This window comes from Cottoperca gobio, chromosome 4 (genome assembly GCF_900634415.1).
Source record: "Cottoperca gobio chromosome 4, fCotGob3.1, whole genome shotgun sequence".
NCBI lineage: Eukaryota > Metazoa > Chordata > Actinopteri > Perciformes > Bovichtidae > Cottoperca > Cottoperca gobio.
Genome location: NC_041358.1, coordinates 21,943,222 through 21,964,345, shown reverse-complemented (window position 1 = coordinate 21,964,345; position 21,124 = coordinate 21,943,222). Strand labels below are relative to the sequence as shown.

The 21,124-nt window shown below is 41.9% G+C and overlaps 2 protein-coding genes across 7 annotated transcripts; one reads left to right on the top strand and one right to left on the bottom strand.

Annotated features, from left to right (window-relative positions):
* Positions 1-197: 197 nt before the first annotated feature.
* On the bottom strand, positions 198-12,829 carry LOC115006725 (peripheral-type benzodiazepine receptor-associated protein 1). 4 transcript variants are annotated; one of them, XR_003832112.1, is made up of 12 exons: positions 12,343-12,746; positions 11,478-11,555; positions 9,881-9,923; positions 9,526-9,686; positions 6,735-6,816; positions 5,629-5,785; positions 5,411-5,484; positions 5,212-5,279; positions 5,038-5,124; positions 4,848-4,936; positions 4,388-4,534; positions 198-2,788 (listed from the first exon to the last, which is right to left on the bottom strand). XR_003832112.1 is itself a non-coding variant. In XM_029429169.1 (12 exons), the coding sequence occupies exons 2-12, from the start codon at positions 11,541-11,543 to the stop codon at positions 2,697-2,699; spliced, it is 1,080 nt and encodes a 359-aa protein (XP_029285029.1). In that variant the 5' UTR covers positions 11,544-11,555; positions 12,757-12,829; the 3' UTR covers positions 198-2,696. The 4 variants fall into 4 exon arrangements, 3 of the variants coding, with proteins under 3 accessions (XP_029285029.1, XP_029285028.1, XP_029285027.1); XM_029429169.1 differs by lacking the exon at positions 12,343-12,746 and adding an exon at positions 12,757-12,829 and having other exon boundaries at positions 5,024-5,124; XM_029429168.1 differs by having other exon boundaries at positions 5,024-5,124; positions 12,266-12,746.
* mmachc (metabolism of cobalamin associated C) lies at positions 11,713-15,541 on the top strand. Of its 3 annotated transcripts, XM_029429172.1 has the most exons (6): positions 11,713-11,849; positions 12,954-13,147; positions 13,296-13,493; positions 13,877-14,029; positions 14,171-14,347; positions 14,828-15,541. In XM_029429172.1, the coding sequence occupies exons 2-6, from the start codon at positions 13,058-13,060 to the stop codon at positions 15,008-15,010; spliced, it is 801 nt and encodes a 266-aa protein (XP_029285032.1). In that variant the 5' UTR covers positions 11,713-11,849; positions 12,954-13,057; the 3' UTR covers positions 15,011-15,541. The 3 variants fall into 3 exon arrangements, with proteins under 3 accessions (XP_029285032.1, XP_029285031.1, XP_029285033.1); XM_029429171.1 differs by lacking the exon at positions 11,713-11,849 and having other exon boundaries at positions 12,847-13,147; XM_029429173.1 differs by lacking the exon at positions 11,713-11,849 and having other exon boundaries at positions 12,850-13,085.
* The last annotated feature ends 5,583 nt before the right edge of the window (positions 15,542-21,124 follow it).

The window sequence follows — 21,124 nt, the reverse complement described above, 5'->3', positions numbered from 1 at the left end:
AAATAAAAGCATATCCAGAAGACAACACTGATCTATAGAAGCAACAGAGTCAAACTCCTCTTTTTAACCTTTTAAAAAACAGACTTTTATTGTTTGAGACAAAAACACAAAACATTTTCTTACAGACCATCATTGAATGAATCCGTGCACTGCAGCGCCACTACACAATACTTGGCAAATGCAATAAAACTGCAGTAGAAGGGTCTGATTCATCAGCCATTATCTGGCCACAATAACAAAGAAATGAGCCTTTTCTTCATTAAACGTCTCTTCAACCACACTCTCAGCAGCGATACAAGGAGAGCGGGTCAGCTGAAGTTTGTTTAAACACTGTTGCGTACTGCTCGGTGCCAGTTACCGTTTCCTGAAAGGACTTTTATTTCTTAATATTGACTAGTGAGACAATTTGTCTTGATAATGAACTGGAAAGTGTCTGTAGTCACTTTCACCCCCCCCTCGCTCTGTGGTCTGGGATCCTCGATATGGGAGGGGGTGGTGTCTGGATGCTGAAATATTTATCAGCTTGCTCATGAAGGGAGTCTCGACTGTCTTAACGGAGCCGTCAGTATATAAAGACCTGCTGGTGCCTCTGTAATGCTTATAGATTTTCGGTTTCGCCTCGTCTTCACTTCACCTGCATTACCAGGAATCAAAACCCCATCCCTCATCAGCTTTCTCCTGGATGCAAGAGTGCATCGTGTCAGGAAGAAAAGCCCATTAAATATCCATTACACTGACGGGTGTAGCTTACATATAATACTTGATCAACACAACTTTAAAGCTTACTGTGAATCTTGATATATAACTGTACATCAAGGGATCAAAGTGCACTTTCATAAAGTTAAAGTTATATAACAAATAAAATAATAAAGAAAACAATTTAAGGAGATATAAGCATACTGTGGGCTCTTATTTTGCTATTCAAAACGCACAGTGATGTTCTTATGGATCGCGCTGTAGGCAGAGATCCTGCAGACCTAAACCTCACCCCAACAATCTGTAATCCCAACAACCCCAAATGGAACCATTTATAAATATTCTGCCTGAAACCAAACGTTGTGGTTTAGCGGACCAATTACAGAGCTTCTGTCTTTCACTCTGGCAAGACCCATAATTTATCTTCAGTGACTCGCAGCGAGGGTGCAGAGGGTGTGGCAAAAATAGAAAGCAATCTATCCCTTGGAGAGCGACTGATTCAAACATTTTGTGGCAAAAGGTTTAAATCAGTCAAGCTTACAGAGAGAAATAATGCTGATTATAAAAAGACGACAGTTTCTGAATGAGACGCTCTCACAGAGAATCTTAAACAGCTGCTTGTCTCTTCACTTTGTTACCAGCATCCAACCGGTCTGAACATGTGGAGACTGTTACTGCTGATCATTTAAAGAGGATTAACCAACTACCAAAGACTGAGGGCAAACAATGCTGACTCTTTTGGTGGTTTGTTTCAGCGCACTGTGGGAGCACGAGTTTGTGTGCGAGTCACATGGGACCAGATTAAAGAATAATCAAGAGAAGCAACACTTGATAACACGTAACACTTGTGGTATTCTCACAAATAACTTTAAAAATAGCTTTGGAGAATTCCCCGGACGGAACGAAAGTTTCCTCAATGGCATGAATCACACATTATAAGCAGTTCTATAAAACAAAAAGGTATATGATGTTACTTTTCCACATTAAAATGTCTAAAAACGACTCGGCCGATGTTATATGCCGTCGACTTGTGTACTTTCATTATCCCAAATGTTTCCAACAATTGCCATTTAATTAAGGTAACCTGGTCGCCTGTTTAGTGGCGCATGTGTCAGCGTCGTGGTTGTCTGCCAGGAGCCGTTATTATTATTTTTTTAATCCAATTTTAAGCTTAACTTTTGGAATTTCAATGTTTTAACCGGATGAAGATTTAAGTCGGAGAAAGAAGCTGAAAAAGCCTCCTTTTTGGCCGAACAGCGTTTGAGAACATGGATTTTAAGTGATCAGAGAAACGAGATGAGCAGACATTAGTGGGCACATAAATAAATGTAGTAGTATTATTATTAACTCACTCACTGCTCACTGCACCTTCGGTACCTCTCGTCTGCCAAACAGCATCAGGGAAACTGCTTTTATTAAGTGCTTTTACAGGTTTGAATCACCCGTTTCGGAGCGGAGGAGATGATCACTGAAGGAATACTAACCGGGAGAAGCTGACCGCAATGACGTAAATGGTTTTGAAGACCGCAACTCCCATTATCCCACGCTGCTTCACGAAGCCACCAAACTTTTGTTTTGCTTGAGAAACCTCTAAGCAGCAGATACATATCGTGTGTTTAAGCAATAACACTAAGTAGGATGACTTAAGTACTTGTTGTTATTTGTTGTAATGCCAAGTCATCTGTTCTTTGTTTCCGTACCCTTGAGAAAACAAAGGATATGAGCCATATGGCAGTTTCTCTTACCCTGACCATTTCTATTTTTAAAGTTTTGTATTTCAGAATGGAGCTGTAACTCTAAACGACTCAGCAATTTAAAAACATCTCGGGTGGTGTGTTGGAGAAGCCGGAAGAAAGGTTTTCATTTTGCTGAATCCTTCCCAAGTCAAATTACAGAACAGTCACCGTACGAAAAAAGGTCAGAGGTCATCAAGACTTAGGTCAGATCCTAAATCTGGGTTCAAATCTTCATCAAGGAGGTCATCACCACCATCATCATCATCATCGTTCGTCCTCCAGATCTGATGCCGGACCAGCAAAGTCGCTCCGTCTGGACTGAACGCTCAGACGCACTCGCGGCTTCTGATGAAAAGCTGGCAGAGGTGAAGAGCGGAGGAGGAGCGGTTACTTTGTGTGTGTGTGACTGAGTGCCTCTTGTGGGATTAAGCCTGGAAGACATTCAAATGTTTTCTCATAACAACTGTGTGCCAGTGTGTGTGTGTGTGTGTGTGTGAGTACACTATTGTGAAATTAGCCTGGCTTCATGGGCCCAAATCACTCTGGGAAACATTTAGAGCAGAGATTGTAATCTCTTCCGGGAACATCAACCTTCTGCTACAGTAAGTCTCAGGGGTGAGAGCACGCACGCACCACACACACACACACACACATACACACACACACACACACAGAGAGAGAAATGACTGGCTACGCAGAAACTGTGGGAGAGGAAATGAGAGCTTTACTGCTTTTCCTGCAGATGGAAGACAGCAGTGGGTCTACAAACGTGCTCACAATGGCGCTGCACATCTCCAGATCACATTCCTCACTTTTCTTTTACTACCCATTTTAACATTTTCTTTCATTCCAATCCATTGTTACACTTTCATCCTTGAATGCCCTCTTGTGATGCACTTGAAAATAAATAGTTTGACATTTTCGGAAATACACCTATTCACTTTCTTGCCGTGCGCAACATGAGAAGATCAATAACACTCATGTTGAAGATGAAGTTACAGCCCGGAGCCAGTCCTCTTAATTTAGCATAAAGACTGAAACCAGAGAGAAACAGCTCGCTCTGTCCAAAGGTGAACAAACACACCTACCAGCGTCTCTAAACTGCTCACTAAATAAAACTGAATATTGTAGCAAATATGGGTCATTAATCATTTCAATTTCACAGCCTGCTGTTGTAAATCACCTTTGCTGTGCATTTTGGTATTTCTTTGCATGTACGCATCTGAAATTAAAGTTTTTAAATGTGTATTAAAGTTTTGCACACCGTTATAAATTGTAAATGGGTCAAAATATTTTTTGTAGCGGTAAAGATATGTTGTGTCTACATCACTAACATTTTATTATTACACAATAATAACAACATACAATTTTATTCATATGCACACAAACAGTGATAAACTGCAGGCTGTAAAATGAGTGTGAACAGCTTTCAGAAGCTCATTGTTTGCTTTCATATTATATCTGTTTTAAATCGACACCAAACTGAAGTGTAAAAAAAAAAACCCAGTGACTTGAGGAGTCCTGTCGTCACCGTGAGGCTGCAAGGAAACCAGACGAGAGAGCACTGTCGATCCTCCGACTCTCAGTAAGAGACGAATACGCATATTTCCCAACATGTCAAACTGCATTAACTAACTGTATGCAAACAGTCGAGTGCTGAGTCACATCTCCTGCAATAAATCAGAGTGAAGGTGGAGCCAGATGTGTGGGGGAGGGGAAGGAAGCGAAACTACACGTCCCATCTTGCTAAAACCGCCATCAGTCTGTGTCCATCTGGTGCCCTGCGTAACATTCCCTCTTGTTGGAGCGTGTGAACTAATTGTCACAACATGTTGGTGGACAGGAAGCTTAGTTAACATGATATGATGGAGACATGCAGCGCTCTAGTACCTGTGGGTGCACAAGGAAACCATGCTTAGGTAAAAATGTTTTATTCCGAAAGAATTTGTCCTCACCAGGGTCTTTGTCCTCAAGCCATGACAGATCATCGGAGCTGACCTCAGCCAGGCTCGGGGTCGGGCTGAAGTCTTCCGAGTCAGAATCCGCCTCCTCAACTCTGACCGCTCGACTGGGGCTGCCAGGGAGCGAGAGCGGTGATGCCCCTGAATCAAATAGAAAGACATGGTTAAATAATTGTATCATGCTGTGTGTGTGTGTGTGTGTGTGTGTGTGTAAAGGTAATTATAGTTTAAAATTTTCAATTAGTTTTTATTTCAATAATTAATTAGTTATAACAAAAAAAAAAAACAGGAAATATTGTTTTAGGTTTTATTGTCTAGGACATCATTTTTATTTCGTTTTAGCTTACGACAATATTTTCAACGCTTTTATTCGTTTTAGTTTTGGTGTGTCACCCTGGTGTGTGTGTGTGTGTGTGTGTGTGTGTGTGAGAGGCAGAGAAGGAGAGAGACTTGCCTGATGTGTGCGCTGCCAGCAAAGGTGTTGGTTGACGTTCTTTGAGAATAAGTCTCCTGACCTCCTCCGTCAGTTCTGATACAGTTGTTCTGTTGTAAAGAGATTAATTGCAACAAAAGTTAATTCCCAGAAAGAAACACACACACACACACAGACACACACACACACACACACACCTGATCAGGCGGACCTCTTGTTGTGTGTGAGAGTACTGAGAGACGGTCTTTGCCAGCTCAGTGCTGTGAGATCTGTAGCTGTCTGTCAGCTCCTCCAGCGTCTGAACAAAACACACAAAACAAAAGGTTAAGGATGTGAAACCACACAGAGAAGAACACACAACCTGCGTGATATAATGTGGGTGTACCTTGCAGCCGTGCTCGTACTGCCTCCTGGCCTCTGCCTGCTGGAGGAACACGTCCTCCCCCTGTCTTCCTGTCAAGAAGAAAAGAACGAGCAGACGTCGTCAACAAGACTGTGCTTGCCTGCGCTTTGGAGCCCAGCATTGTGCTTAGTCCTGCAGAATCAATGCGAGGGCATGATGAATGCATCTGTACGAGGCTCACTTAGCTGTGTCTTCAGTAGGTCCACCTCCCTCCGCAGGTGCTCCAGCTCCTCTCGGTGCAGCTTAGAGCTGAAACTGAAAAGAAGGAAAAAAAAGTGGTGATAGAATTTGTCATTTCTTTTCTGTCATACCTGAAATGAAAATGTCAACCAGACGCCTTTCTAGCAGCAAACCGAGATGTCCCCCCCCCTCCTCCACCCAGACCCACCCCTAAAGCACCTCTCCTCTAGGTTGCCTAGCGACGTGGCTCTGGTGATGTGTCCCCGCAGACTGCTCAGCTCACGTCCAACCTCTCTCCTCCACTGCTCCATCCTTCTCTCTGCTCCTGGACTTTGTCCCCTCTGCCTCTGCTCCTCACGCAGCCCGTGTACCTCCTCTGGAAAACAAAAGAGGTTAGTGAGAGGAAGGGATTTAGTTTTCCCCTCCTATAGCGGCCTTGAGGACAAATCCAAATGACTTATTAATGTCTTAAATTATAAATGAATCCTCCTTTGATGATACTTAAGTTTTTCCACACAGTAGTAGTGGACAGTGAGTGGAGGAGGCAGACTAGAGCTTTAGTGGGATCTGAACTTTAGGACAGCGATGAGGAAGCCGTTGTACACATCAATAGTATGCAGTAATCCTAATGAAATTTGATCAAAGTGTATTTACTGCAAACTAAAAATGTTCCTGTTTTATCTCTATATACATCTCTCTATATATCTATTAAACTATAACACAGTTGATCCAAAGTGTTTTAGAAGATCTGAGAAACTAAAAGTTACACACAGATAAAGGTCAATTAGTTTTTTACGTTTCCTCTTGAAGTTATCAGCAGCTGAGACAATTAAACAGAAAGACAGAAAGATTCCATTGGGGAAACGAAACACTCGTTTATGTTAATATGTTCATTTCAACACTGAAAGTAACAGGCCCAGGAAGGAGGCATGAAGTGATGTAGCAAGTCTCACTGATTTCATTAAAAGCCTTGCCGAAGTGTTTTGAATAAGGTGACGATGACAAGAAGAAACTTGGATGGTACAAAAATAAAGAAGTACAGTATTCAAGACGATATGAGGGCACAGATTGAACCGTAAAGACTCCATTGTGCACTCCAATGCACTCGCTCATCAGACTTAACCATTGATTTGAATAATACAATATATTTTGGAAGCTGTGTGTCAAGGGTTCATTTGAAATGCTGCTTAATAAAACTTAAGACTCTCATGCAAACTGTGCGTGACTACATTAAGCAGAACTTTCTTCAGGTCGGCAATAACAGGAGTGTTTGTGGGGAGACAATAGAGTCGAACGAGGTAAGTAGTGATGGTGCAGAACGTTACCTTGTAGCGTCTGGATGTGACATTGTTGAGACTGTCTCTCTCTTTCCACGTCACGGAGTTTCTGGGTGAGAGACTCAATCGCCTTGAAAACACACAATGTTTTCTTTAATCCGTCAATGATAACACCACCATACACTCAGTGGTCACTTTATTAGGTACACCCGTACAATCTAGTACAATCCAATACAACTGCGCTGCTTTAAAGCTTACTTTTATGACGCCTATAATGTCCTAGTTGGTTCAACTCGAGTGCGGTTTGATTGCAGTGAGAACATAATCCGACCCAATTGCAGGAAGTGAACCAAAACGTACCGAGAGCGAGAGAGCGAGAGCGAGAGAGAGACAGAGAGAGAGACAGAGACAGAGAGAGACAGAGAGAGAGAGAGACAGAGACAGAGAGAGACAGAGAGAGACAGAGAGAGATAGAGCGAGAGAGAGCGAGAGAGAGAGAGAGAGAGAGAGAGAGACAGAGAGAGAGACAGAGAGAGAGAGAGAGAGACAGAGACAGAGAGAGACAGAGAGAGTGAGAGCGAGAGAGAGACAGAGAGAGAGACAGAGAGAGACAGCGAGAGCGAGAGAGAGACAGAGAGAGAGACAGAAGAGATACAGGAGAGCACAGAGAGAGGCAGAGACAGAGAGACAGAGAGAGGAGAAGAGACAGAGAGAGGAAGACATGAGAGACATAGAGAGACATAGAGAGAGAGACATACAGAGAGAGAAGACAAGAGATAGAGACAGAGACAGAGATATACAGAGAGATACAGAGAGCGAGAGAGCTAGAGATAGACAGAGAGAGAGAGAGACAGAGAGAGAGAGATAAGACAGAGATAGAGAGAGACAGAGAGAGAGACAAGAGAGCGATAGCGAGATATAGACAGAGAGAGAGAGACATAGAGAGACAAGAGATCGACAGAGAAGAAGAGCGAGAGAGAGAAGACAGAGAATACAGAGCGATAGAGATAGACAGATACAGAGAGAGACCGAGACAAGATAGAGACAGAGAGAGATCAGAGAGAGACGAGAGAGATACAGATAGAGAGACAAGAGAGATACAGAGAGAGAAACAGAGAGAGAGACAGAGATAGACATAGAGAGACAGAGATCGAGATAGAGACAGAGAGAGACAGAGAGACACAGAGCGATACAGAGAGAGAGAGAGACAGAGACAGAGAGAGACAATAGAGAGCGAGAGAGCGAGAGGATACAGAGAGAGAGAGAAAGAGAGATAGAGATAGACATAGAGAGCGAGAAGAGAGCGAGAGAGATACAGAGAGAGACAGAGAGAGACATAGATCTACCAGACAAGATTCGATAGAGAGAGAGAGAGAGACATAGAGAACAGAGATAGACAGATAGATCTATAGAGAGAGAGAGACAAGAGAGAGACAGAGAGAGAGATCAGAGAGAGAGTACAGAGAATATAGAATATATAGAGAACCAGAGATATAACAGAGAGATACATAGAGAATAGATAGAGACAGATAGAGACAGAGATAGACATAGAGAGACAGATAGAGAGAGACAGAGCTAGATACAGAGAGAGACTAGAGAGAGATAGAGAAGAGAGAGAGAATCTAGAGAACAAGAGAGATATAGATAGAGACAGAGAAGACGAGAGAGACGAGAAGGAGATAGAGAGACAGAGAGAGACAGAGACAGAGACAGAGAGAGAGACGAGAGAGACAGAGAGAGAGACGAAGAGATAGATAGAAATAGAGAGATAGAGAGACAGAAGAGAGAGAGAGAGAGAGAGAAGAATACAAAGAGAGAAGAGAGAGAGAGAGATAGAAAGAGAGAAAAGAGAGAGACCAAGAAGAGACACAGAGAGAGAGCGAGATAGAGAGAGAAACGAGAGAACAAGAAGAGAGAGACAGAGAGAGAGAGCAGAGAGAGAGAGAGAGACAGATATAGAACAGAAGAGACGAAAGACGAGAGAGAGAGACAGAGACGAGAAGAGAGAATAGACAGAGAGAGACAAGAGAGAGCGAGAGCGAGACAAGAAAGACGAGAAGAGTAGAGAGAGAGAGGAGAGCGAGATGAGAGAGAGAGGAGTGACTTTGATTTCTGTAGAAGTCTGTTGTTTGCTTGACATCTGTTCCTAGGAGAACATACAGAAAAGACTTTAATAGACTTAATTTTCAGATAAAGTCGTTCAAAGTAAAAGGGATTTGCGTTCCGCTCCATGTTGCTCGGTTGGTGTTTTCTCTGCGCTTGTTGTTTTTCATGTTAACATTTTTACACCGCAACATTTCTGACCATTAAGAAAGTCTTCTGCGCTGCTTCTTCTTCGTACACACCCTTTAGCAAATTGTGTTTTTCCATTTAGTTTGTTTTAATTTGTGACTAAATAGAAAACAAATCAAAAGACACAGTTTTACTTAAGATTTTACAATTTGTTTCAACTAAAAGACGACATTTTACTGTTTAGTATTAAGGTCTTAGTTAGTGGTGGAGTGCATTATATTTAGGAGTGTTTGTAATATTCTGCCCCCACATGTATATAAATAGGGAGGACAAACAATGTGAAACACCTCTTAATATAATATCCTCCGGTACAATGCCACCGCAGAATACAACCTCAATAATAACCCTATAATTACATTTACACATTACAGACAATGTCAACAAAACATTATCAACTCTGTCAAGGTAGACTTTATGGCTGTTGCGTTAGATTGTACACGTGTACCTAATAAAGTGGCCACCGAGTACACATGACATACTATTTGACTACTTTGTGGTAACTATTTGATCTCCCACACATGGATTGGTTAAACAAATATTCACACACCTGGCTCTGTATCTGGAGTTGTGACTGGATAGCAGCTAGGTCTGCCCACTGAACTGTAGGACTGAGAGACGGGGAAGGCTGTCGGAGAAGGGGGGCTCGAGGAGGAAGAGCAGGAGAGCACAAATCTGAATCATGAATCCTCTCCCTTGTTGGGAAGAAATCTGGAGAGGAAGAGAGGCATGCGAGGGAGGTTGCTCATAAATAGGCTTCAAACTAAAATCAGTTCAAACCACCGTCTCTATCGTTTCAGTTCTATACTGTGAAGTTTGAAAAAGTGGAACACACACACACACACACACACACACACACACACACAAATAATTTCCCCTCAGAAAACAGACCATAGTTCACCCACCTTCTCCTCCTTTGGCGAATTTCCCCGGTGACGTCAGTCTCTCCTGTGGATAAAAAAAAAAAACCCCCACGTTCAAACCAGAGGGTATTTCAAAACTCTCCCTCTCAGTACGCATCTTTAATCTAGTTTAGATTTAAAGTTTAGTTCAGGTAACTTGATTTGGTTTGCAGTAGACGAGACCTCCAACTTTACACACATTTTTAAAAACACCACCGACAATAAACAGACACGATGAAAGTACTCAAGGCTCCAATAATCACTAAACTCTAAAGCTAAAATATAGCACCTGTGCAATGTTTCCATGACTTGTTTGTCTGAGCGATGGCTGCTGGAACAAAGCTGTTTTCTTTTACTGCTTTGTTCTACACATTACGACTATAAACCTCTGAAGAAGGAAGACGCAGGAAGTAACTTTCTTGTGATTGTTATCATGCTGCATGATACATTATTACATGTATTGTAAGTCAACTTCCTCAAACACAGCATGAAGTTCTTTAGCCCATGGAGAAGTCGTCAGAGTCATAAGTAGAGAGGAAATCCCAATTATATTCAGGTGTCAAAAAGTCACTTTTTTTTGCTTCAAAGTTCAGTTTTGAGTCAATAATTGGCCCCAAGATTTTTGTAAGATTGCACACATTCCACCGTCTGACTGATGACTTCATGTGTGCGGGCATGTTTTCTTAAATCAATCATCATGTCATTAGTTTCAGATATACGTTTAATGGAAGACAGGACTCTTCACAAAGTCGCCGATGGCCGGGTTGGGATGGTTTCATAGCCCTGGAGCGATACTAACAATAACATCATCTCACTTTTAAGATGGTCATATTTTCCCACCTGCTGTGACACATATTTGTGTAAAGGATAAATAATAAAAATGGTGACAGGACACATTATTGTGGGGGTGCAAGTGGAGGAGCAAACGTGGACAGACAGAATCCCATTTACCCTCACTGTCAAAAAGTCAAGAGTCCAGCCCACAAGATTATTACTTCAGTCAAATTGTTCTAGAAGCCTTCTGGTTAAATATGGGCTTGAGTCGTGTTAAACGTAGAGGTTTTCTTTAAGAGTTCTGACTTTACCAGTTAGTCAAAGGTTTTCATTCAAATTGACGTGAGAGCAACTGGACTACAATCATAGATTTGAGTTTTTTTAGGTTTTAGGGGGCAACTGAATTTGGGAAGAAGGAATACCACGGCATCCTGCCAGACCTTAGGTGTAAATATTTGTTTAAAATGTAGTGAAATACAAAACTAAATTCAACAACGACCACAGTTGTTGTAAGTTAAGAGTCTTATTTACTCTTACCGAAAGGAAGGCCTTTTCCACATCCTTTGGTCGACTCTACATCAAAGTGGTGATTGCAGTCTTAAAGTTTATTGGAGTGTCACTGCCACCTACAGATAGCTCCAATAATTACAGTTTACAACTGACCACAAGACCTCAGTGAAGGCTCTTCTATGTTGTAAAGGCCACTTGTTTCACTGATGCAGAACAAAATATGCCTAACGTAAAGTAAAGCCACACACGCTTTAGAATAGTTAGTTGGTTATTTCCAGCAGGGCTAGTAAATTAAGCAAATTTTTAATCTACTCACCCTCATCTTTGCAACTCTGCCATCTGCCACTGACAGGATAGAGCTCAGCTGATTGTCCCAGTTCATGTCAGAGTTGAACTAGAAAGAAATGCATCAAGTTGTCAATCAATGCATTATTCATTAGCATTAATCTGTTAATTCTTGATCCTTGGTGCACAAACGTCAAACAAGACAAGTGTTGTGTGGCCTGACAGGGAAGTTACGTCAAAAACCACAGTGGGATAGTGAGACAGTAACTTTAGACGTGCTTTGTGGCTGATCGGTGCGGTAACAACCTAAGTAGAGATCTCTGACACTTTGTGGGGGATTAGATTACAGCAGGCCTGGATATTTTTTGCAAGTTTGTAGTGATGCTTATCAGCTGCTACTCAGGTAAATGTAGCCCAGGTGCCAGAATGTGCAGGCCGTGTGATAATGTAATGAGCCTACTCAATTGATCTCCAGGATGACGCTGAAGTATGTAAAGTGGTTTTTGATCTGGACCTGGTCCACTGTAGTCTAGATGTGAAAAAAAACCCAAAGTGAAAACTCCTCTTTTTGCATTTTTCATAAATAGAATAAAAAAGGTTTCACAAATCTGAAACTGTGTTTAAAAGATCCTCTGGTTTCTCCGGGATAATCCAGTCAAGATCAGTGTAATGTCTTTTGAAAGACACCTGGTACAATGTGGTCTAGATGTAGAAACAAAACACTGTGAAATCTCCCATTTTTACAATAGAATAATAATAAATAAATAAATAATAAAAAGGTTTCACAAATTTGTTTTTCAGACACAGTTGAGGCTTTACCTAAAATATATAGCAAGTTTTCACAAGGTGCAAAAAAACAGAAGAACAGTCGCCCAGCAATGTAAATTAAATTTAACTTGATTTCCCAGAGTCGTATCTCTAGGCCAGTGGGGAATATCCTCTTTATACATCCATGGAAATATGTCTCCAGGTTCCAGATAAAGAAACTTCTAGAAGAAAGTCAAGGACACTTCAGCACAGTCCCAGAAACACACCAGCCAAGATAATGCCAAGGGGCGTAGCAACGCTAAATAGCAACATTGTCGATGCTAATTTCAGTTAGCAGCAGCTTTACGTTGACTTTATCCTGACAGCGTTCATAACGTTACTGTTTTGGTTGGAAAAGTAATTATCGACCGTTTCCTAAACACTGAGAGGTGTTTTCTTTTCAATACAACATACCACCTGTCGCCGAAAACAGAATAAATAATATTTAAGGAGAACGATACAAAGGATTGTGTTAGCTGGCTAGTCAGGCTAACGTTGCTCACAGAAAATCTTGCGACTCCACTTTTAAATCAAGGAGCCCATAACATCGACGTGATTGCGTATGACGTAGCCGCGTGTGGTCTTCTGGGTATTGTAGTAGATAGTGACTATAGTCCGAAAATAAGTGTAGCGCGACTGTAGACTTTCTCTGAAACACATTGTATTGTATATGTTATTGTTTTCATTCGGTTTTTTTCAGAAGAAATCGTTGCAGAAAAGGGAAGAGTCTATCTTAATTACGGCATGGAATTAGCCAACGAACATCATATCCCACAATCCAAAGCGCTGTGTTGACATGCAACAATGGCGGCTTCCACTGCCAATGTGGAAGGTATAACAGGACTGTTAAATGAATGTTTATCAAAGGTTGGATTTGAAGTCTACCCTCTAAAGGTATCTTGGCACCAGTTTATTTCTAATGTGTTGTCTTGGCTGCAGGAAGTGGAATAAAACTATTAAATAAATCCACCTGTACATCAATACAGTACTATACTGTCTGTACTGCCTGTGACTCTCTGACACTCTGTCCCACCATGTTCAGGTTGGTTGGTATAACTCTGTGCTGCCTCCCACCCTGCGCCTGGCTTACCCCGATAACAGCCTGGCTGTGGTGTTGCTCAGCACTCCTGCTATGTTTGAACAAGCCTTCCTGCCCTTCATGGAGGAGAAAGGCTGCCAGGTGATGTCTGACCCCATAGACCAGTGTGTCAAACACAGCGTCTCCTCTGCTGTCTCCCAGGTGAGCGTTGTAGTAGTAGTAGGGATAGTAGAATATGTCGGTCCTAATGAACAACTTTCCCCAGGTTTAATGAGTGTCGTTTGTTTGATAATAATTTAATGCATTGCATTTGTTCTAAAATGATTATATAAATATTGTCCTTAGATGCTGCATATGCTTAAATATTATCATTACCAAAAACAACTGGACATACAATCCATAGCAGGTACTGCTAGTATAAATAATGTCATGTATAGTCTTTACTTAATAGGTTTTTGGCAGTGACTGGGTTCATGGTAATACATACATTTTTGGGGCCCCATAGTGGGTTAACCCAACTATAACTATTTTCATGATCAGGTCGTGACTCCTAAATATACCCATCTCCTCTCCCCACCCTGCAGTGTTTCCCAGGACAGGAAGTGGACGTGAGATATGACTACGAGATGCTGCCCAGCAGGAAGCCGAAGTTCTTGGCGCAGACTGCGGCTCACGTGTCTGGAGCAGCTTTCTACTACCAACAGTCTGATGTCAGAGACCAACCCTGGGCTGAAAAAGTAACGCTATTCATTTATGAGGAATCTAATTAATTACTGAGTAATTAAACTCCAATAGTTATTTGATAGATATTTGTAGTGCAGTGTTTCCATTCTTGTCGCTTCACTTCTGTTTTGTGCATCTCCCTCTGTTACCTGCAGAAGATGTTCGGAGTGTGTGTGCATCCGAGGTTCGGGGGCTGGTTTGCCATCAGAGCCCTGTTAGTGTTCGGAGGTGTGACGATAGATTCTGAGATGGTGCAGCCTCTTCCTCCTGACTGTGTGCCTTCCAGAGAGAGCAAGATTGAGCTGCTAGAGGCTTTTAACTTTCACTGGCAGGTACAGAACCCCAGCAGCCATAATACCTGCGACACACATATTAAATAGACACCAGGGGATACCAAACTGTTTCATGACATCCAGACAGATGGCCTTTAGATAAGAGACCCCCCATCTGTGGAGGTTTGTTGTTCCATGGGCCGCCTCCTGAGATAAAAATACAGTGTTGTTATACAGTCTCTTTCATGAGGACATTACATGATGCTGGCATACAAATTAATTGTCGTTTTGAACACAAAAAGAAAACGATGTCTTTTAATCAAGAAACAAATAAAACGTGAAATACTTTTTAATTTACTTAATGAGGGACTTTAGAATTTCTCTTTGATGTTGATCACTTCTTTCCTACATATTGTTATTTATTTATTATGTATTCTATTGTTGAGTACCAACTGTGAATCTAAATACTGTACCAGTGTATGTTTCAATGGGTTTTTAAATCTATGATAAATTGAAGTTAATGAGAGTTTGCGTCATCAGGACTGGAGTTACAGAGACATCGTCCGTCCAGTTCAGATTTACTCTCAGAAACAGAAGGACTACTTTTCCACTCTTCCTGCTGAGCGGTTTGCTCTGCTTCAGACTTGGGGCTTCCTGCCGAGGGAAAGCGATCAACCTGATTTGACGTCCGACGCACAGAGCCAGGTCGCCGGACATGGCTGAAACAGCAGCAGAGGGGAAGTATCGCACATCCTCTCTGAGAACAATCCTCCTGTGCTAATGTGAGGTCTTGGTGGAAGCTTTTTAAGGTACAAGGGACATTCTCTGCTTATGGCCTCTATATAATGTTTGTTTTTTTTATCATAGTTTACACAACATATGTTCACTCAACTGAGTATAGGCACCTACACTCATGATGTCCTCGTCCATGGTGTGAAACTGGAACATAATCAAGTTTGTAATTTTGTTAAAATACATCTTTTGAATAGTTATATTTGTGTCATATTGTCATCACACAGAATACAGACATTTAAGTAGCTTGCAGTGACTTTGACTTTGCACATTGTTTCATTTGACTGGATATATGTTATATCTATAATATATTATATTTAAAAGGGGCTTCAAGAAACCCTGTATCACCGGCCTGCCTTCGATTTGTATCTTTACTACTTGGTACTCGATCACAAAGAAAACTGATTTCAAGAATATTTTCATGTGATTTAATAGTCAAGCCATTAACAATAAATGCAAATAAAGAAATGTATGACTCCATGAATCTGATTTGAACAAATGTTTAACTCTGTTAAGTAATAGTCCCTTGCTGGATATAGAAATTGAGCATTTAAGCAAAAGGAGGAAATCAATGACCACCAGGCTAAAGCAGAAAAAAAGAATTAGTTCCCATCATCAAAAAACAAACAACCCAATAACAAACATTATGTTTTCACTTGCATCTGGTGTTTAGCCACGAAGGTTTAATCTGTCTCTGAGGTTTTATACAATGGAGCCGTCTACAGTTTTTAATTGTACAATTCTGAAAGTGAATTAAACAAATGATGGTTGGTCATATTAATCAGAAACTCAGAAATCTGCTTATGATGCTTTAGATATCTGTGTATAGTAGCTCCAAAATGATATCTGCATGTTTATTTGGTATTCTGCGGATGAAAAGTATTTGTTTTATCCGTCCATCTCATCTCTCTCCAGTGTTTATTGGCTCCACAGTTTTGTCCTTGTCTTCCAGTTAACCTGACACTCAGCTTTGTGCATTATAGATGTGAGCTGCCTCTGTCCCCCTCAGCCTGGTGACAGACTGACTACTTTCAACTGTGACTAACCTCTCTGTTAGTGGGTCAGCACCCCACACAAGGACACCTCTGTCGGCTCTATTTCTTATAGATGCATATGATATTTCCTATAATATATTTTAACGAAGGTACATTCACACAGACACATTAAAAGCTGCCCCAAATAAGCATTGGACGTCTGCACTGAGCAGTGAGGGGTGAAGTGTGTTTTTCTTCTTCTGTGTAAAAACATTCAGGAACAATACAGGTAACTGTCTTATCAGCAGCTCTGCAGTAGAAATTCAGTGCAGGTAAAACCTATTGTTTCACCTCTAGATGTCACTGTTCTCTTTATAACGCAGGGTGAGGCTTCGCACTGCTGTCTCTCTAGCATCTGCAGCTGTTCAATAAAGTGCTCAATACAGTCAAGCACTGGCTGCAGGTATCCTGCCTCACACCATAAAGTATAGCATCTACCCTCTAGAACTGCTAAGTGAATCTTATATAACGTATCTTTCATGTATTACTTTAATTTATGCAGCTTTAGTCTCCTGCCTTCACCGTTTGCTTTCATCATTTGGGACTTTTCGTCCCACTGAACTATCTATTGCTTTATTTCACATCATCAACTCTCTCTCTCTCTCTCTCCCTCTCTCTCTCTCTCTCTCTCTCTCTCTCTCTCTCTCTCTCTCTCTCTCTCTCTCTCTCTCTCTTACTGCATCCCTTTCCTCACCCCTTTTCTCCCTCCCTGTGCTACTCTTTCTATCTGTGTACTGAATCAAGAATCAGCATTTTAGAGCAGTATGCCGCAGGCCTGCAGAGAGGAGACATGGAGTTAAGTACCATCGAGTAATAATATTACACTATCCCTCAGATACATCAATCTATCCTCCCGAGAGGAGGAGACTAAAGAGAGGAGAGCGAGGAAAGAGAGAGACCTTCCCCCCTTTCCCTCTTCCGCTCTCTCTCTTTCTTTCTCTCTTTTTCTCCTCTCTTTTCTTCCTGTCTTCCTCTCTCCCTCTCTCTCTCTCTTTCTTCTGTTCTCTCCCTCTCCTCTCTCTCTCTCTCTCTCTTCTCCCGGTGTCTCTCTCTCTGTCTCTCTTTCACTGTATATGCCTTGAAGTCAGTTAACTCTGCAGTTAACTCTCAGTCCCAACCACAAGTCGCATCCAAAATAACTGTTATTAGTTATATTCAGTACATTCTTATTACATTGCAGGTATGGTGCATGTTTAGCAGCGTTAAGTCTAAGAATAATAATTCTATAACTAAAAGATAATTGTGTTGCACCATTCTCCAGGCTGTTTACCACAAAGCTATGCAACAAGAACTAAACAGGCAAACGGAAAACTTTGTGTTTCTTTCTTTCTTCCGTGCTTGCCGTCTCTCTTTGCATCCTTTCCTCACTCATTTGATGCCTCTGGGAAGGTAGAGGGATAATTTTCTTTGGAGAAACATGTCAGTGTGAGAAGACAGCTCTTGTACTTCTCAGAGTTGCCAGGTCTCTGTTGTTGTGGATGAGAAGGCTGTTTGTCCTCTGATGTGAGTATAGCAAGCCTTACCAGCTGTACCTGGAATACAGTGATATCTAGAAGTGGAACATTTAGGCTGCATGTCAGAGAAAGAGTCAGCTAGGAGGTGTGAGCTCCCTCTGTTCCCCTCGGTTCAGTATCCTCAAATGTCTCCACAGTGCAACACGAGTTCTGGCAGGCAGAGCTGCAGTGCCGAGCTCGCCTGGTTCCTGTGTTTTTGTTAGACTGCATAGACAGTTTTTGCTCTTTGACTGTTGTGGGGCACAGATGGTTCCCAGCATTACATTGTTACAGACAAAAAAAACTAGAGAAACTAAACAGTTTCCTCAAAAGAATCAGATGCATTCAGATCCTCATATTTTGTCATTGAGCAGTTTAACTAGTCCCACAGCATCCAATCAAATCTGGCACTTGGTTGCTGCTTGTAACAGAACATGAGTTTAAAACAGGAGTAGGAGAAACAATATTAAAAGTCTGCTTGGTGCTGCTCACTAAAATTGAAAGACAGTAATGGCATGTTTGTACACAGCGAGAATTATCGGCTGCTGAGATGGTTTTGGGCAGAGATAAAAAAGAAGAGAAAGAAATGGAAAAAGAAGATGAGTGGTGTGTCATGAGTTGTGGTTCAGTGGAGCAGTGTTATCCGCCCACAGACATCAGTTAACAAGAAGAGAGGGGAAAGGCCAGCAGCATACCAGCAACAGAGGAGGAACTGAGCGCTGAGTGGGGGGAAGGAAAAGTCCGGCATCCAAGAGAATTTAGCAAATTTAGAATTGAACAATAACACTACTGTTTGGCATTAGACATATTTGAATAGTATGCAGAGATGGAGATCTATGAGAAAAAAAGAAAGAGCTTAATTAAAACTATTTCCTGAACTTCCTCTCTCTTCTCCCAAACCCAGAGCCTGTCTCTCTCTCTTAGATCTCGATCTCTCTATAACGCGTATACTCTATATCTCTCTCTCTCTCTCTCTTCTCTCTCTTCTCTCGTCATCTCTATCCGCTCCCTTCTCCATCTATCTCTGTCTCTCTTCCGCTCCTTTCTCTCTATCTTCTATCTCTCTCTCTCTCTCTGTCCTAGTCTCTCTTCCATCTCTCCTGTCCTCTCTCAATCCCTTTCTCTCTGTCTCTCTCTCTCTCTCTCTCTCTCCTCTGTGTCCTCTCTCGTCCCTTCTCTCTCTCTCTCTCTCTCTCTCTCTCTCTCCTATCTCTCTCTCTCTCTGTGTCCTCTCTCGCTCCCTTGTCTCTCTCTCTCTCTCTCTCTCTCTCTCTTCTCCTCGTCCTCTCTCTCTCTCTCTGTGTCCTCTCTCGCTCCCTTCTCTCTCTCTCTCTCTCTCTCTCTCTCTCTCTCTCTCTCTCTCTCTCTCTCTCTCTCTCTCCCTAAACCACACTGCCTCAGCGTGTGCGTGTTTCCAGAGGTTTTACATTTTTAAAACCGTCTCCTTATCAGTTTCGTGGATTAGCATAATTAACCAGTCCTCTGCCTCAGAATTGCCCCCGCAGCCAATCAGTTGTTGGCTCTGGTTGCGGAGTCCAATGGGGGGAAGCCAATAGATGGGAGTAAGTGGTCAGCCAAGGACAGAGAAGACTCTCCGATTATCTCATTATCAGACTCAACCAGGCGTTCAATTCGAAACCCCTTCTTTTCTAAACACACGCAAACACTCAACACCTGTTTTAACTTGTAACCTCAAATGTATTAGAATATGACAAAATCTGATTAATCTAATGCATAACATATCATAATACTTAATGTTCTCTAATCTCACGGCTGCACCAATCTCTCCCACGGGCACAAACATGCATTAAACATGACAACATACACAGCTCATTCAGCCTGACACGGCCGCTGAGTCCACATGCAATCAGAAGACCCTCATTCCCTCGATTAGCTAGCAACTAATGTGCAGCAGGAATTGGCAGGGCATGTTGTTCATGTAGTGGAAAAAAACGCTGTGAGCAACCCGGCAGCTATAGAGATGTCCACATCTTACTCACTGGCATACTTAAAATGTTGCAATTGTTTCTTCATGTCGATAAAATACAAAGTTTGTGTGGCTACGCATGTTCGACACAGTTTGTCAATGTTGACGGTGAATGAAAAGCTCTACTCCTGTTGCTCTCGGGGGAACGGCAACATAACAACGTTCACCTGACTCCACATCGTCTCCACTATACCATCAAAGAACAGCGTAACAGGAGAGAAGGATTAGCCCGAGCTAAGGTTCGCCTTACATAATCCACCGTTTGGGATTAGTTTAATTCCCCTGAGAACGTGATACATTTAACCCTTTGAAATAAATGTGGAGAATCATCCTCACATTATAGATCTATAGCAGAGACAGTCCTGTTGCACCTTCAGTTCTACGGTTTGAAGATGACACAGGAGACGCAGAAGAGAGAACTTTATGACATGAGTTCAGATTGAGTTATGCTTTAAGGAAATTAGTTAAGTGAGCTTCTGTAACTTTGGCTTAACAGTAGCACCAGGAGTGTCAGTCATACAGCAACATAAAATGAGCTAATATCAGCTAAAATATCCACCATAGACTGCCTGTCATCGAGCAAGTCTGTAAAAGTTGTTTAGAGTTTGGGCTGACAAACTAAAACCTGATCTTTTTCCAAGAGCTAAACTGATTTAAGGGTATTTTATTTATTATTTATTTCCCCCTACTTAAAGGGGAACTGATCTGTTACAGTACAACCACATACATGCAAAAACAGCTGTAAAAGCCTTTTGTTGCACATCTCAGATATGTGTTGACTAGAGGTTTGATATTATCTGTTTTGGTGCAATCAGCAACTTTGTAAATGGACGACATAGTTTGGTTGTATCAGTAAATCTATCTTTGGGAACGTTTATTTCTGTATTTACTCATTTTTGAAACAAGGGATGCTGCTCGATTCCAGAGACAATAACTGAGCTGAGCAGCAAGGAAATACAAAAGGCACCCATTGACTGTATCTGTGTGCAGGGGGGGGAAAACTGCACCAAAACCACACAAACATGCACGAGAAGAGGTCGAGGGAGCTGAATAAGAGTGTCGATCGATAGTTTATATAGTGAAGAAAATACTTAAAGTCCCTTTAGGCAGAGGAGGGGCTTTCTCCCTCCTTCCTGCTTCTTACCGAATGATTGCAATCCATCCCTCGCATGCCCGCTGGGCTGCTGTGGTAAAAGCTCACATGGTGCTATGAGCTAATTTATAGCTGCTGTGTGCATTAAGTATTACATCACAGCTGACGAGGAACTCTAAATCTGCCACTTATACGAGATTAGCTCCTTGCTACTTTGGCTCTGCCCACGAGAAACGTCATCCATCTCTTTTTTTGTTCTTGATTTATTCCTCTTCCTTTCCTTCTGTTTTCTGTTCATATATATGTAAACAGATTTCCTGCCAGACGTCCCCCTGTGGCCTTTTACCTCCCTCCTTATCACTTCTCCTCTTCACAGGTCTCTCCAGCCTCCCCAGAGAGGCCGGTTTGTTTGTGCCGTGTTGCTGGGCTATGGAGGAA